Source organism: Gavia stellata, chromosome 8 (assembly GCF_030936135.1).
Source record: "Gavia stellata isolate bGavSte3 chromosome 8, bGavSte3.hap2, whole genome shotgun sequence".
In the NCBI taxonomy this organism is placed as follows: domain Eukaryota; kingdom Metazoa; phylum Chordata; class Aves; order Gaviiformes; family Gaviidae; genus Gavia; species Gavia stellata.
The window spans coordinates 42,711,165-42,727,527 of record NC_082601.1 but is presented as its reverse complement, the minus strand read 5'-3'; the positions used below and the strand labels follow the sequence as shown (position 1 = coordinate 42,727,527).

At 45.7% G+C, this 16,363-nt stretch overlaps 1 protein-coding gene across 2 annotated transcripts in view; it reads right to left on the bottom strand.

Moving 5' to 3' along the window:
• Window positions 1-1,633: 1,633 nt before the first annotated feature.
• Window positions 1,634-16,363, bottom strand: part of USP40 (ubiquitin specific peptidase 40) — a 32,506-nt gene continuing 17,776 nt past the window's right edge. The window contains exons 17-31 of one of the 2 annotated variants that reach the window (XM_059820317.1): window positions 16,003-16,060; window positions 15,504-15,557; window positions 13,793-13,881; window positions 13,045-13,131; window positions 12,227-12,263; window positions 11,111-11,175; window positions 10,441-10,515; window positions 7,007-7,133; window positions 5,780-5,874; window positions 4,430-4,548; window positions 3,961-4,026; window positions 3,507-3,717; window positions 3,273-3,368; window positions 2,427-2,521; window positions 1,634-2,109 (exon numbers count right to left, since the gene is read on the bottom strand). In XM_059820317.1, the coding sequence (XP_059676300.1) occupies window positions 2,001-2,109; window positions 2,427-2,521; window positions 3,273-3,368; window positions 3,507-3,717; window positions 3,961-4,026; window positions 4,430-4,548; window positions 5,780-5,874; window positions 7,007-7,133; window positions 10,441-10,515; window positions 11,111-11,175; window positions 12,227-12,263; window positions 13,045-13,131; window positions 13,793-13,881; window positions 15,504-15,557; window positions 16,003-16,060 (1,383 nt within the window). In that variant the 3' untranslated portion in view covers window positions 1,634-2,000. Of the gene's footprint in view, window positions 2,110-2,426; window positions 2,522-3,272; window positions 3,369-3,506; window positions 3,718-3,960; window positions 4,027-4,429; window positions 4,549-5,779; window positions 5,875-6,872; window positions 7,134-10,440; window positions 10,550-11,013; window positions 11,034-11,110; window positions 11,176-12,226; window positions 12,264-13,044; window positions 13,132-13,792; window positions 13,882-15,503; window positions 15,558-16,002; window positions 16,061-16,363 lie in introns of those variants that run through there. The other variant, XM_059820318.1, reaches the window with a different exon arrangement.

The window sequence follows — 16,363 nt, the reverse complement described above, 5'->3', positions numbered from 1 at the left end:
TGTTGATAGGGAAAAAGGTGACGCAAAATGAGATGGGGAAAGCAGTTGGCTGCCCTCACCTCAGTCAGAAAATCTATTCATAAAACCGGGATTTCAAGAGTCAAGTTAAGCCTACCTACCGCTGAAACAGTGAGGAAATCAAAATATCCCCTTCTTGAATGAATCCGCCTAAGAAAGCACAGAAGCTCCTGCTGAATTTTAAAGATAGGCAAAGAAATAAACAATAATCATATGCTTCAAGGGGCTTTTGACTTCTTTTTCTTTTTTGCTGATAGCTGAAAGGGTCAGGTTTTGTCTTGCAGCCGTCCGAAATACCAGAGTATCATTAACCTATAAAAGGTAAATGAGAGATCTTCTCCCATCAGCCAAACCTTTAGGAGTCTGCTGTACTGGCATCTCCTACTACAAAAGCCTCTACACATACAGGAAACAGCTGAAACGGTTACAGTAGTCCCCAAAAGTGACCTGTATTTTGCCCTCTCATTATCACAGATTTAATTCAGGATACTTCAGGCTATGTTCAAAAGCTACTTTTGAACAAGTGCTCGTTTCACAACAGGTTTCTGGAGAGTTGCGCTTTTCAATGAGGCTCTGCAATGTGTTTGATAGCAGACTTGGCGTGACAACGCCAATCCATTTGCACAGGGTCCCAGCCGCAAAAGGCAAACGCCTGAGATGCCGCCAGCACCTGACGGCTGCACAGAAATGCTTGCATGTTATCTTCCACCATCCCATTTTCACCTTATCGTTCAAAACATGTTTAGAATTTGATTACAAACAATTAACTCCACTAAGAGTTGGGTTAGTTTGTCAGTACTAGCTGAAGAAAATGCTGAACCTGATGGGAAATTAAGGTACGAAGCGGCACGTACAGTGGGGGAAACACAGTTTAAGTACGGCAAGCATTAGAAAAGTTTCAATCAAGATGCTGAAACGTCACCTTCTGGTAAACCCGGATTCCCAGCCTCAGGGTTAGAAAAAGACGGTCTCTCATCAGCTAGTTACACGCGTTCTCAAGCTTGAGATCCAACCTCACAAGCATTCAATAAACATTTTACTTGAGAACCTTTGATACTGAGTTCAGCTGGCAGTCAGCCACGTACCTCCCCTTCTGGTACGGAGGCTGTAAATCAGCTTTGTGACACCAAGAGAAACTTCTTCTCAAATGTAACCGAGAATATTAGAACATTTGAAAAGATAAGAAGTGAGGGAAAGTCCTCTCAGTAAGAGTCCTGGAAAAAAATACAAGCCTTTATCCCCAGCACAATAAAACCCACCGAAGACCAAACATCACATCTGCCAATTTTTTCCATCCATTTGGCTTGTTAATGAAGCTGATGGACAACAAAAAAGCCCTAGAAACTTTAAAATGTAAGGCTACCGCGCTGTCGTTTTGTAGCACAAAAGGTCTTCAGGTTCTAGAGCTAGCCAGACTCTGAACCTGCTCTTTTTTGAGCCGGTTTAGCACACTTTATCCAGAGAGTTCCACATTTCCTTCATTCCTGAAATGTGGCTCCAGCTACTACAGAGTTAGGTTGATATATAGAGAGGCAAAAGCAAATTCTGGTATCGCTAGTCCCTTCACTGATCAGAGACGGAAAAATATTTTGAGAAAGAGATGATTATGACTGCATTAAAAACCCCAGCAAACTCTGCAGTAACAGTGCAAGACATCAGCATCTGACCAAGGGAAAAAAAAAGCATTTAGGGTGATGACAAGAGTCACCGAAAGGTTATACACTATAGTAATCAGTTTTCTCATGGATAAAGTGCATTTACCTAGCCTGAGAATAAGTACCACATTGATAAAGGGATGCTAAACCACTTCCCCAAGAGAGATTAGAAGAAAACCGGAGTTATCCTGAACCCTATAGCCAGTTTGTCCCGGTGATTCTTGAAGACGCTGCGGGAAAGACCCTCTTGCTGGTCCAGTTGAGGTGCTCCTTTCCAATCGAGTACAAAGCGGTAGTGTGGGCTGGTCAGCAAATCATCTCCCGGTGCTATCTGAAAACACCCACGTTGATAGAAAGAGCCACTTCTGGCTTACGGTGCTTAACAGTCAGCTTCTCCTCAGAGAAAACATGGTCCTGTAAGCGTTCGGCTTGACGACTATTAAAAGAAAAAAAATTAAGATGCCCAATATTAGTGTTGAGCCTTAGCACCAACAGCTTTCATCTCCAGAGGCAGGGACAAATGCTGTGGTGTGTTGCAGGAGGAAAAACCTGAGACTCTGTGTAGGAACATCGCTCTTAAAGCCAGGAGTTGGAATTGCCCGAGCACTTCCTTCAGCACTGCTGGAGTCGTGTGCTCTGAGAGCACCCAGCTAGCCCTAGCCCAAAACATGATCCAGCTATCAAGCTAGTCTTAAAAGCGGCAAAGAACAGTTTGCGTCTTTCTAAAGAAATATAAATGTAAATCCCCAATACCTTTTCTTTTTCTCTAACGCAAGCTGCCTTTGTTTCTCTTTCCCAATGTCATCTCGCACTGTGCTGAAGTCCCTGGTGTCATCAAGGAGAAGATTCTGTTGTGAAAAAGGACTGAGTGTAGGCGTTTATCATTTTCATCTACCAAAACATGTTGCTCACTTTACACAATTACTTTTCAGAGCATTTCCTCTAACTAAGTTAACTTGAACTGCTGTAAAACAAGGGGCAAAGATTCAAAACAGCAAAACAATTACTAGACTCCTCTCTTTAGTTTTTGCATTTAACGGTGAATTTGCCTTACTAAGCAATCTCTCTCCATAGTCTAATGCACCAGGATAGGACATCAGACTTTTCGCGTACTGCTTTAAAACGCAGTCTGCTCTTTCAGAGGTCTCCTAAATAAGCGTTATTCCTAATTCAGAGCTCAATATGCTGCTGTGTCATTCTTTTTTAAATAATGAAATAGATCTGTAACAATTCTTTGGAAAACGTAATGGCTCTAAATTTACAATATGGTTTTTGAAGGGTGCTGTTCTCGGATTTTACTCCCGAGTTGGAAAAAATACAATTGATAAAATGAGGACAAGAAAAAAAGATCCGGTTCCTTTGGGATAGCGTTCAAGCGCAGGGCAGAAAGCGACAGCTCGCACCAGCTGAGAGCGGCACAAGTGCCTCCAAGATATTGTCCGCTAGTGCCAGTGCCCACATATAAGGGGAAATTTCCTATCTGCACAATGTATTGTCCATATCCACCTCCCGGTACTTTCACAGAAACGCGAAGATACTGCAAAGGGGACAGCGCCCGAACCTCATCCTCATGCAACAGTTAAAGCCAAGTTAATTTACCTTCACCCCGATGATATCTCCATCTTTCAGGTGATAAGGCGCTGACTGTAAACTCTCCTGTTTTTTCTTCCGTTTCCTCTTTGAAATTTGCTGCATCTGAATAAAATCAAAGCAGAAGATTCGTACGTGGCACATTTCAGAAACGCGCTTCAATACATTTGCTCAAGAACCGCAGCACAAACCAACACGTACTTCTCTCAAGCAACAGTTGGATTCTGTCATTCCAGATCTTACCCAGCTCGATATTGGCAGCCACTCAAATCTTTCAGGGAAATATTTGGCTATTTCAATTTTATCTACAGGGAGACAATAATGAGAAGCCACTCGTTGCCTCAGTGCCCAGGCTGTGCACTCTTTGGAGATATCCCACACCAAATCCGTGGAGCCATAGTAGTCCCTCTCCCCTGGTATGCCCATCTGGACTCGAAGCAGCAGTTCGTGGGGGCTGTCAGCAGGAAGAGAAAACAGACCGTTCTTGGGAGTCCTGCTTTCAAGAGTCCAGCATTCCCGGTTTTCACTCCCTCCTGCCCTCCCTTATTTTTGTTGGTGGCAAACAAAAAATAAGCTCCAAACTCTTCTCGCATACTGACATCTGTAATCCTGACAGGAGGCACTCAAGTTAAAAGCCGCTCTCTCAAGCCTCATCTCAAAGGCATTGCTCTAAGAAGTAAGTGTCTTGAGACCTTACCCCAAACGCTCTTCTTTTTGCAAAGGCTCGATGCAGATTTCCACTCTGGTACCCAGCTTATAGTCACTGAAAACAAACCAAAGATGATACACGTTTTCGGTCATATAATCTAAGTTCCTGCATAGAAAAATCCCTGTTTGTATCAAGTAGGCCTGTGCTTATCTGGAACACCAAAGCAAGAGGCTACCGGAACAAAACCGAAAAACTCAGAAAAGTACAAAAATGGCATTTAGAAACACCTAAAATAAAGCTTCGCAGAATAAGCACGCTATGATCCACTTATTCTCACGCCTCCCCCTTCCACAGCTCTCGAGGGAAAGAACGTGCTCGGCAACAAACTGAAGAAACCAGAAATGAGCTTTCTGTTGGCGTTTGACTGAGCTCATTTATTTCTCCGCCAATCCATCCCACAAGCCAGTCAAGAGTCTGTCCCTTGCAACGCTACTTGCGCGGTCAATAAGAAACCCACCTGAGCTGCTGTGCGTTGTTTCGTAAAAGCTTGCCCGGGCGCTTACTGTCCACTGTCCACGCTCTGAGAAACGAGGGCAGTGGGACAATCTGCTCCTGGCAGCACGGTAAGCTCATAGCCTGAAAAAAGAAACATTTCTTCCATAATGTTAGCAGCCAGCCTCCTTGGAAAAAAGAAAGCCACTTGATTAATCCTCAATGCAGTACTAAAGCAATCAGAAATAGCGCAAGGTATTTAGATTTATTCCATACCAGCTGTTGCTTGTGACTTGCAGGTAGCGGCTGGGATCGACATAGTCGCTTTTCAACCTCAAAGCAAGTTGGACTTCACTCCCTCCCAACATTCCTCAACTGAACTTACATGTCAAAAGAACTGAATTTCTCTTTTTAACCAAAAATTGTACAACTGGGAGGGGATGAAGCCGACACAATCATTCCCCCAGTCTCCAGCCAGGTGCTGAGCAAGCTCCTTTAAGCCCTCATCTCACACAATACTCTTTCCATGCTAAGACAATTCTCCTTGCTCACAAGATGCAAACGGTCAGTTTTTCATAGCACTCCTTCGACAGAAACCGGAACTGAAGTTGTACCCAAAACAGTAAGTGTCGGTACGGATCAGGATCAGACCAGACAGCCTTCCCAGGCAGTTTAAGTAGAGCAACCGACTGGCTAAATGATAAAGAGCCTTGTGATAGGATTGGTTTATGTCTTTTTGTTGGGGTTGGTTGGGGTTTTGTCGTTGGGTTTTTGGTTTTTTGGTTTTTTTTTTTTTTGTTTTGGTTTGGGTGTTTTAGTGTACTAAAATCATACTTTTATGGTTAAAAAAAACACATATAAAAAGGCACCTTAGTTTCTGGCCAAAGAAACTAAGCTATACCTTCCCGAATGACAAACATGACCTTCTGTGCATCAAAATTCTTTATTCATTAGATTCAACATACAAAAGAAAAGAAAATTAAAAAAAGGATGCAGAAAACTCATATAGGAACAATGTGGAAATGGAAAGTGGCTTTGGAGGAAGTGCTTGTATGTGTGTGCTTCTCATGAAGAATTTTTACATTGTGAAATAAAGGTAAGGCTGCAAGCCAAAGTTCCAGATGAAGTGCAACAAGGCTTTTGCAGGTCAGGACACATGACAGGTAGAATGGCAACTGCAGGGGACATACTAAGGAAGGCTCTGAGCTACATGCTCCAGCTGCCTCTTGGTACTTACCACTGAACATGGCATATAAGCAAATGCCATATCAGAACATACTGGAGACAAGGGAAAAGGAAATAAAAAAATAGGTATTAATAGAGCTCCATTAATCACAGTGTTGCTGTACGTTGCCAATACAGGAGAACATCTAACCTGCATCTTCAGGTCTTCCAAAGAAGCTTCTCCTGCTATTTCGAGACTGCCAGCATAACAAAGATCCGTGCCTGTGTGGATGTATTCTGGCGAATCTTTAGACGGGGGGGGAGAGGGGGGGAGGAAGAAAGAAACGACACAAGAGTCAACATGACTTTGTTTATCGTCCTAAGAGATCACAGGCACTTCCGGGGGAGGTTTCACTTAAGAGAAGGGTCCTGGCCTCAATTTTTTTGGGAGGGTGGTTCAAGAAACATAATATACAGTTGATAAAATACATTCTCTTAGTCACCAAACAGGAGGAGTTCCAACTGATCCTGTACTGCAAGTTTTAAAAGACCAGTTATTCGCGTTGGTAAATAGTCTTAATGACTGGTTATGACTCCGATATGTAGAGCGTGTTGCAAGGGAAGTGAAATCTGCTCTTACCTGTGCTACTGAAATCATCAGAGGAGAAATAAAACTCAAAAAGGCTGAGAGAAAAGGAGAAAAATGCAAAGAAACCTTCTAAAAGGAGAAGGGTCCTGCTCTGCAACACAACGCAGTAGTGAAGGAAGACTATGCTTTTTCCTGTAGAAAGGAAAAGCAGTTTGATTCCCATTTTCCAATTCGCACTTGTCCCCACTTCATTGTCTTCTTCCTTCTCAACCCTCACTTCATTTTCCTACGCTACCTGGCTTTTGATTTGGATTTGACCTTTAGAGAAACAAACACAGGTTAAAATACTGTACACATAAGGTCTTTTACTCTATGTAAGAGGTACTCATCACTCCTTTCACAGCTTCTCAAAAACCAACATAGCCTGAAGTGAATTAAACGTGCTGTTAGGAGTCTGGCGTTTGAAGCCAATCACGTGTACGCTCATTGAGTAGATGCTCTACAATACTGCCACTGCCTTCAGGTATAGAGAAGCCATTTTACTTACTGACAAGTAAAGAGCCCCGGCTTCAAAATTTAGCAGAGGTCTTACCCTTGACCAAATACAGCTAAGGAACATCAGAACAGCACCATCCGGCATTCATAGCCTTGTCAAAAAAAAAAAAAAAATCGCATCTGTCTCCTAAGTGGCTCCTTTCACCATAAACTTGCTGAAACTTGTATAGTCCCTCATAGGTTTCAGAAGGATTTTAAGGCTTTACATTCGAATTCTGGGTTTGACTCAAAGCCCTCTGTGCAATCACGGACAATCATTCCATACGATTCCTTTCAAAGCCTGATCAAGCTCACCTCCTGCAGGAGACACCTGCAAAGCATCCATCTGGCAGGTCATCCCATTCACTTGGTCTTGGGCATTCTCTCCATGATTCTTATGACTCCAAGACTTGAACCACCAGATGGGTATTTTCAGGAAACCCTAAAAAGTGAACAGAAAGGGACATGAAGTAGATACCTCTCTCCTTTCCGGAGCAGCAGAGGCTGGCTTGCTTGCTTTCAGATGCAGCTCTCAACTGGGCTATTAACACCCACGGCACTGGTGCCAGAAGGTCTTATCCTACAGCTCTTTTGGAAAACAAATGTATTAAAAATACCTGGTTCTTCTTTATGAAGCTTTATCCACCATGGACTTGCTAAGATTCCTATTGTCTGCCCACTGGTTCTTGCACAGTCTTTTAGCCTCTTTATCAACTTACACCGCCCTTTAGTTCAGGGAATGGAGCAGGGGCACAGACCCCTGTTTTTCCATGCCACTTGTATTTGCTCATTAAGACAGCAACTGTGTTTATTTCCCTCCTTCCCCGCCACAGCCACAGCTGGGTCACAATCTGAGGAAAACATGCCAGGGTGTGAAGACAGCCACTTCCATGAGATTTTGTCTATGCAGGGCAAAAATCTGAGCCTTATGTAATCCATACAGGGGGTAAAGATCAGATGCTTTATGAACAATATTTGTGAAAAGCTCCAAAATGTGCTGGATAAACGAGAAATCTTGTAAGACCACTATGTCTCTGCAGAAAAGCTTCGGCATGAGAATCACGAAAGCAGAAGGTATGTGAAAACACAAGCTCAGAGGGAAGGGGTTGATGGAAATGGAGACAGGCATACCACAGCTGTCAAACTCCATTAGGACTGTAGCTACTCCTGTAACATGCCTACCGGAATCATCAGCACTGGTGGCCTCCTATAACTCCCCTGCAGCCGGCCCTAGAAGACACCACGTGGCAACGTGCAACAGCTCCAGTGTGTCCTAGGACCTGGCTGCTGTTCTTTTGGCAGATATTCACTTGCAAAGAATCCCTCCAACAGGCCTCCACATGGGCACCGCAGCCCCAAGGATGCCAGGCCCTCTCCTCTCCGCTCCCTCGGGGCTCCGTGCAGAAGAGAGGGCACCTCTCCATGCTCCAGGGACAGGGCTGGGCAAGAAGAGCCCATGCCACACTTGCCAATCGGCAATTCTTTTAGGGAGGGCTGGGAGACCTTCCCCAGGGCGGCTGCGCCTGCGGGATCTCTGCATGCTTTGCCCCCTCGGAACCGCTCTCAGCAACGGGGGGCTGTGCCACGTGCAGGGAGCTGGGCTGGGGAAGCGGGGGTGGCACTGAGGAGCCCCGACCCTCCTGGAACACTGGTGCCACCATCTCACCCAGGGCACCCCAGGCGTGGGATGAGGAGGGCGCTGGAGCCCAGGGCACACAGGGGAGGTGCAGGGCAGTCCCTGCGCCCAAGGGGCAGCAGAAGGGCACAGGGGAGTGATCCCCAGGAAAGGGGCCCTTCGCCACCCAGACCCTCCTCCTTCTCTCCCATCTTTCAGGCCACAGGTCCCCAGCTCCCAAAACAGCCATATTTGGCCACACGCATCGCCATCAGAGTGGCCTCCTGATGTCACAAGCCACCTCACTGCCTTCTGTTCCAGGCCCTCAGCGCCGCTGGCCCACAACTTGCTGAGCATCGAGGTACTCTCACGCCAGCAATGCTTGGCAGGAAGAGGTCTCACAGCAGCGAGGCGGACGGCTGCCCACTTTTGAGTGGGAGAGAGCAGAAATTGCCGATGAAACCATGCAGGCCATGTCAGAGTGGAGGCACCATCAGCCACGTCCTAGCGACGGCCGTCGCTCATGCGGTTGATGGTGTGAAGCCCATGGAGGTGGATCCACCCGAAGACCGAGGAGAGCCGATGGAAGTGGATCCGCCTCCAGCACGGCTCCCCTGGCACCACTACACCGTGCCAGGGCTCCCCTCCACGAAACCACAACACCAGGGCAGGAGCGCCCGGCCAGCGCCCTACCACCACCCCAGACTCCGCGCCCGGCCTTAGCTGGGAGGCCAGCCCCCACGGCCAGCCATCCTGCGGGCTCACCCATGCCACCTCCCGGCAATCAGCAATTCTGGTGTTGATTGCCGCGGGCAGCGTGAGCCCTTCTCTCCCACTCCCCGACCCCCTCCCCTACCCCCACCCCCACCCCTCCTCAAGGGGGGCCCTCTCCTCTGCTCTGAGACCCAAGAGAAGGGGACCAGACGACATGGCTTCTGCAGGGCTGCTGTGCAAGGCGACAGGAGCCCTCCCTCAGAGGGCCAATGCGGTCCCTGGGGCTTGGCGGTGGGCTTCCTGCGGTCTGAGGAGGAGGGTGGTCGAAGACGAAGCCAGACCCTCCACGGCGCTGCACCAAGAGCAGCAACAGATCAGTCAAAGGCGGCAGAGAGACAGCTCTTCCTCTGCAGAAGACCACAGGTCTGCCAGGAAGAAGTGCCGGCCCTCACCATTAAGGTCCCTTCTAGCTGCTTCCTTAGGAGCTCTTTTCAAGATTGTTTATGGCCTAGTTTAAAACCAAAACAGTAAAACAAGCAAAAGAACAGAAAAGATGCTTTCCTCCTCTCTTCTTTGGCACTCGGGCGGCTGCACCCGGACTCCTCTGTCCCCTCCTGGTCTCCCCAGCCCAGGACAGACGCTGACGGGTGGGCTGTGGGCCCAGCCCAGGGCCTTGGAGATGGTGAGGGGCCGGGGCACGCGGCGCACGAGGGCAGGCTGAGGGAACTGCCTCTGGTCGTGAGGGCGGTGAGACCCTGGAGCAGGCTGCCCAGAGAAGGTGTGGATGCCCCAGCCCTGCAAGTGTTCAAGGTCAGGCTGGACGGGGCTCTGAGCAACCTGCTCTAGCGGAAGACGGGAACTAGGTGATCTTTAAAGGTCCCTTCCAGCCCAAACTGTCCTGTGGTATTGCTCGAGGTTTGTGAGCAAAGAATCCTTCCATTTGTATAACCATCGCTGACAGGAGGGTCCCCCGGTAGGGCCCTCCATTTTCAAACACCATCCTCAGCACAAGTTGGAACTGAAGGCAAACACCCAAGTTCCTCTCTTTTTAGGACTTGGTGAGGAAGCAGTAGTATAAGAGTTGTGCCTTCACAAGAACCTGGCACGCCAGAAACACTGACTTCCTCCAGATCCCTTCACCTTAACACACTTCTAGGCAAAGAAGCTGCAATGGGCAAGCCTTTTACTACAGGAGCTGAAAGGAGAACGAATATAGGCAGACTGAGAATATTATCAATGTTGACTGAAATCAAAAAAGCTGTAAAACTACAAAAAGCATTGCTCATTATTGCCAACCAGAATTTTTCCGGCGCAAGTATTTTTTAAAACAGGCAAGAGGAGAGGAAAAAAGAAACAACTATCATATCCAAGTCTCCAGACACCGTCAGCTGACTAAAGAACACAATGTCTCTCGTTTTACCTTTGGTGGAAGCTTTCCTTCAGTTATAACCAAAGTATCTCCTCTGCAAACATTAAGTTCCTTCAGAGTGGCATTCTGTAGGAAGAGAAAGCACAGTACACTTGTAAGTCTACATGTTCTTGGGCTTTGTTTCCTAAAGTATATCCTGGGGGCTTGTAAGCCACGCACGCCCAAGGTCCCAGGTGTTTGGCTTTTCCACCAAAGAGCACAGAAATAGCCATTGCACATCCACCGCTTGCAGACAACTTTGCAGCAGCACACAAGCATTGCACCTACAGCAGCCTGCTCCGCACGAGTCCTTCCAGAGCATCCGGTTGAGCTGTGGATTTACTTTGCACCTCCAGATCTGACCAACTGACACCTCATGCTGCTTTGGAGGTGTCTCTTTAGTGCACGGTAAGCCCAGACTTTAGAAAAAACTGTGCGGATATGGCTGAATCTCAGTCCCTGAAAATAAGAGGCAGCTACACAAGATTTACATTCTAACCACAGGTATCCCAACACTGTCTTCCTAAGGCCCTGGGGAAATAAAACTGTGGGGGTACTAATGTAGCACACACAAAAACGCCACACATTTGCCTCAATGCTGCTCTCTTCTGGGAAAGTCTCTACAGAAAAATGGAGTCAATAAACTACGGCGTCATTCAAGTCAAAAATAGGATCCTCTTACTTCCCGACTTAACGCTTCCCCTGCTTCATAGCACCAGTCAAGCCTTCTCAAATGCCAGTTGTCACCTACCAAAAAACAAACATACATATAGAAAACCTATTAGCCAACAATGCTGTTTCGAAAACACATTACAAAACTCTTAATAAAAGCCTTAAGGGGTTCTTTTGCTTGTTTTTTGTTTGTTTTTCAAACACAACTCTGAAGTACCACCTTCATGTCCTTCCCCAGACCCCAGAAACACTTCACTGTTTGGAAATGGCCTTCTCTTATTGCTATAAATGTCTCTGCCTCACCTACCTAAGTAACGGCCCTGGTTTAAAAGGAAAGCGAAGGAATTCCCATGTCAACAACCCATGTGAATCAATGACAATGAAATGAAAACTACACTCTCAGGAAAAACGCAACTTCCCCTCCCCAGCTGCCTACCAGGAGACTTCATGCTGGAGAGAAAAAAAAAAAAAAGATTGTGTAGTCCAGAAAGGACAATGCTTCAGATTTAGCACCTATATCTAAAGCGCACCAGGTACAGAAGGAACAATTACAGTTGAAACCTTTGAAGTTAACCAAAATAACTGATGAATATAAACTTTGACTAAACTAAAAGAAAACAAAGCCCAGAAGGAATCTCATCAATAAATTCTGGGTGGGGAGGGGAGGGAAATCCCCACCTTGCGGTCTTTTTAAACAACAAGAACATCAAAATCCACTGAAGTCTGACATTTCTTTGAAGGAGAGCAGTCAGATCACAAATCTCCACGCAAGCCCAAACCAAATTTTTCAAAAATAGTCATATAAAATAAAGCAATAAACCCAGAGCCATTGTTTCTTGGCAGTAGACCTATACTATAGGGCAATGAAAAAGGTTAAGCTTGTATTTCCAAGACATTATTAACTACTTCAACTCAAACGTACATGTACATGAGTGCACAGTATTTATTTTCCATTCGGGCTACTCAATGTATATTCCGACAGTCATGTCTTTCAGGTGAACTCCTATGTTTTTTGGAACGTTGGCTGAATTTGCAGCCAGCTCTCCACTGCAACACGAATTCAGTATTTAATGAATGTTAAAATCGTATACTTAAAGTCATTAAATAACAATATAATACAACTAACCTGATAATCCAGATTTTTCCAGCATTAAGTTTAGACACTGAAAAAAAGAAACATACAGTGAGACTTGTCTCAATGCATTGGTCAGGAAATAAAAGTTTTCAGCAAATCTACACTGGAATTTTCTAACATAAAGACTGATTCCTGGTCAACTCCTAAAAACAGTATCATTACATAGGCACGGTGTATTTGAGCTGTCTATTAAACCCTTCAAGCATGAGATTCTTTTCAGGCACAAGACGTACTACGTCAGGCAAGTCAGCTTTGACAAACTGTTAAAAAGAAATCTGTGCTGTCAGTTTGTTGCTTTACTTAAACAAATGCTGTCCCAGAGCTTGAAGACGCACCTTTTAGAAATCAAACTGCAAACTCAACATTTCCCAGCCACTAGCCGTAGACGTTGGCACTCTGTGCCAGAAGGCTGGATTGGCAGTACCGAGAACTGCCTCCTTCGCTCTGTGCACGGTTCTTCCCGACTCCTCTTACTCCAATTCTGTGCATTCAGAGTTTGATGAACTACAAGGAACCGGGGCAGGCTCTGCCGTGATTGCCTATCATGCGGAGGGCTGCTGTGCATGAAAGGAGTGGCTAGCCATGCACGAAGCAGTTGGGCTACGTTCATCCTTGGGGAAAAAAGCAAGGATGTCTCTTTACTACTTGGTGAAAGATCAAGGCGTTCCTCCCCGCTGGCCTTGGGGACTTGAAACACTTCCTTTGCCTCGGTGTCTCCTGAAGGGATGAACGGGCATAAGGCAAAGTTCTCCAGGGGCAGCAGACCTGACCCAGGCATGACAAAAGCTTTTCAAAGCAGCTCGACTTACCTCTTTGACAGAGGCTGTCTCTTCCACAACTATCTCCATCTCGGGGCTTGCGTTTTGGTCACTCCCAACAATAAAATATAAGAAGAGCTAAAAAGGCAAGTATAAGCTATCAGAACACATATTTCAGTATGGAAAGACTGTGAAGCGACAGCCCCTAACGCACACGCATATACCAGCTATCGCAAGCCTGCCGTCAGTCAGAGAGCACTGAAACCCCTTTGGGTTAAAGCAAACAATCTAAGCAGGACAAATAGGAGCACATGCAATTCAGGTATGGCCATCAGCAGAGCTTCATTAACCAGCTGTACATGTCTGCTGCGAGTGAGAGAGAAAAACCTGCCAGCACTCTGATCTTTAGCAATATACAACTATTTCTTCTTTTGCGTACTTACAACTTGTAGACATCGAGAGCAATAGCCCCCGTTTCTTACTTCATGCTCTTTACAGAAGTATACGCACATCAGAGGACAAAAGTTGGACAACCACAAACAGATGAATGGTAAATCATTTACCATTAGTCAGATGAGCTATATTAACTGGTCATGTATATGCTCTCGGCCCTCTGCAGCTGAGATAAATGGTGTGAGCCTTCATGCTGATATGCGTAACTCTCAGTCTCACCCAGCATTTTTGTCCATGCCATTCACAACCATTACAAGAGGAAAAAGAGGACGACGTGAACTACTGAGAAATGTAAACAAAGCACAAAAGCAGCACGAGGCTCTTTTCAGTCACAGCACTACTATACCTGAGTGGAAGTTGGAGCTTTCCCACGACACAGCCCTAGCAAGCTTCCCATTTTCAGTTCTGCTTCCTTGACAGTATAATCCTCAGGCACTTCAGGGAGGACAAAACCAGAAGAACATCATAAGCTGCTGCCTCCTGAAAATATCCACTCTACTACGCTGCTCTTTAGAGCAAGATAAAAATGTTCAGTGACATTTAGAGAACTTCCCTTCCACAGTGTTGACATCAGACCTGTCAGCCTCCTATGACAACAGCAAAGCAATACTTGTGTAGAAGTTCCTCCCACCACCCCTTGTATAGGGGGTGACAGAAGAATTGAAGTTGGAAGGGATCTTTGTGGGTTGTCCAGTCCAAACCCCTGCTCAAAGCTCTGAAGTCAGATCAGTTCACTCTGGACTTTTCCCAGTCAAGCTCTGAATACCTCCAGGGATGGAAAGCTCCCAGCCTCCCAGGGCTCCCTCTCTATTTTTTATCCCCTCCTAGTGTGAATTCCCTCCTCACCACCATACCAGCTGGAATTTCCCTCACTGAGACTTGTGCCTGCTGCCTCTGATCCTTTCCACGTGCACCTCTGAAAAGAATCTGGCTCTGCCTTCTCTATAGGTCTCTGTCAGGGAGTTAAAGATGGCAATTACACTTCCCCCACGCAAGGCTCTTCCTCTTCAGGCTGGAAAAACCCAGCTTCCCTCCTCTTTCCTATGCTCCAGCTCCCAGACCGTCCCAGGTGCTCTCCTCTGGACTGGCTCTAGCTTGTAAGGGCTTCCTTCTCATGCTGGGCAGCCCCCAAAACGGACACAGTACTCCAGACGTTGTCTGACAAGCGCCGAATGGAGGGGAATTAAGCACTCCTTGGCTCCATGGCTGTGTCCTACTAACGCAAAATAATAGCAAAACAGCAAAGGCACAGAAAAAGTTTCCCAGCAAACACAAAGCTGCTCCACGCAGTTTCTCACCACTGCCCCAACAACAGCAAAAGCAAAGCTGGGGGTCCTGTTCTGCTCAACACTGGCCATCAGGAGCACAGTTATGCAGTGCCAGGCGGCATTGCATGCGCATCTAAATCCAAGAGCAGGCTACAGAATGAATATGTCCCTGGAAGCAGAAATCAGTGTGCTTCCTACAGCACAGACACAAGCTGCTGCCTTCTCATCCTAAACAGGAACCTAACAGCGCTTCCTCCAGCACCGCAGGACTCAAGCTTGCTGCTCTGAAGTCCAACCTTGCCTATCAATACTCTAACAAATACGTTCAGTCCATTTTGTTTCAGGAAATACGTTAGGAAGACGTGGAACAATGACTCTGCTTCCAGGAACATCTACAAAGTTGCTCTGTAATGTATTAAATATGATTCAAAACAGATCATTTAGAGACTTGTCAACTTATAAAATAAGTATGGGAAACAAAACTTTCTGTGAATTCCCACAGCCTTGAAGCACACGGCCAGTGGTCAATAAACAACAGCAGGTACTCTAATCCGTTTTACTCATTAGGGATGCAAGTCAGAGAATGACGCTGAACATCTAAGCTTAACCTCTGGCTTTGTATTGGTGCTGTTAATGAACAGTACAACTGGGAAAACACACAACTGCTTCAGGGAAGTCGGCAAATTAGTGGAGTTACGCATGTGTACTGCTCCCAGGAAAGGACAAAGGGAAGCTTAACGTCTCCCAACGGAACTTCTTACAGAACAACAATTAAATGAATAAATTTACCTGGAGACAGGAGTTTCCCATTTCCACTAACAGGTCTCAGACAGCTGTCATTTGCTGTAACAAAAAGGACACATATTTCAGATTAATGACAACAGGTTTATCTTAGAGACCTCCCTCAGGAGGTATTACAGCAAAAGAACAATTGCAGAGAGATTCCTAGAGACTGTTAAAAAAAAAATCTTCAATTCTTAGGGTAACACTTTAGTAAGATGGCACGATTATTCCTGCTCAAACAGCTCCTGAAAGAGAGGAGCTTCACAACATGTATTTTAACCAAGACTTACGCTGATTTATATTTTTTAAGCTAGGAAAAATAATAAAATTATTCAGAATTACATTTGATTCAAGTCCTTCGCACCCTCCTTCTGCCCAAAAAAACTCCTCAACTTTTCACAGCAATGGATTTGCTGGTTTGAGTAGACTAATGCAAAAAGCAGGAAGCCAGCCAGTCAACTCTAACATTATCACACACCTAAAGGTATGGCAGCTGAACATTTACCTAGTTCCTCCTCTAGCTGAAGCTCCCGTAGTGCTTTCATTCTGATATCTGACATCACCTAAAAGAAAGCAATATTAACACCTTTCATACCGAATACCAGCAACACACCTGCTGTTCAAATGCCAGTCCACAAAAGGCAACCAGCACTTGAAATGCATCCCAGTTACGTTCTTATTCCTGCACACACTACACACAGCTCATACCAAATATATAGAATAAATAAATGTACTGATACCATAACACATTTGTGGCAATTTTCCTTAAAAACAGTATTCCCCCAAAAAAAGAAAGCGGTATTGAAAATTTTGGATTTCTCTAAGGACTAATATTTCACAAATAGCAATTTTGTGAGCAAAACAAA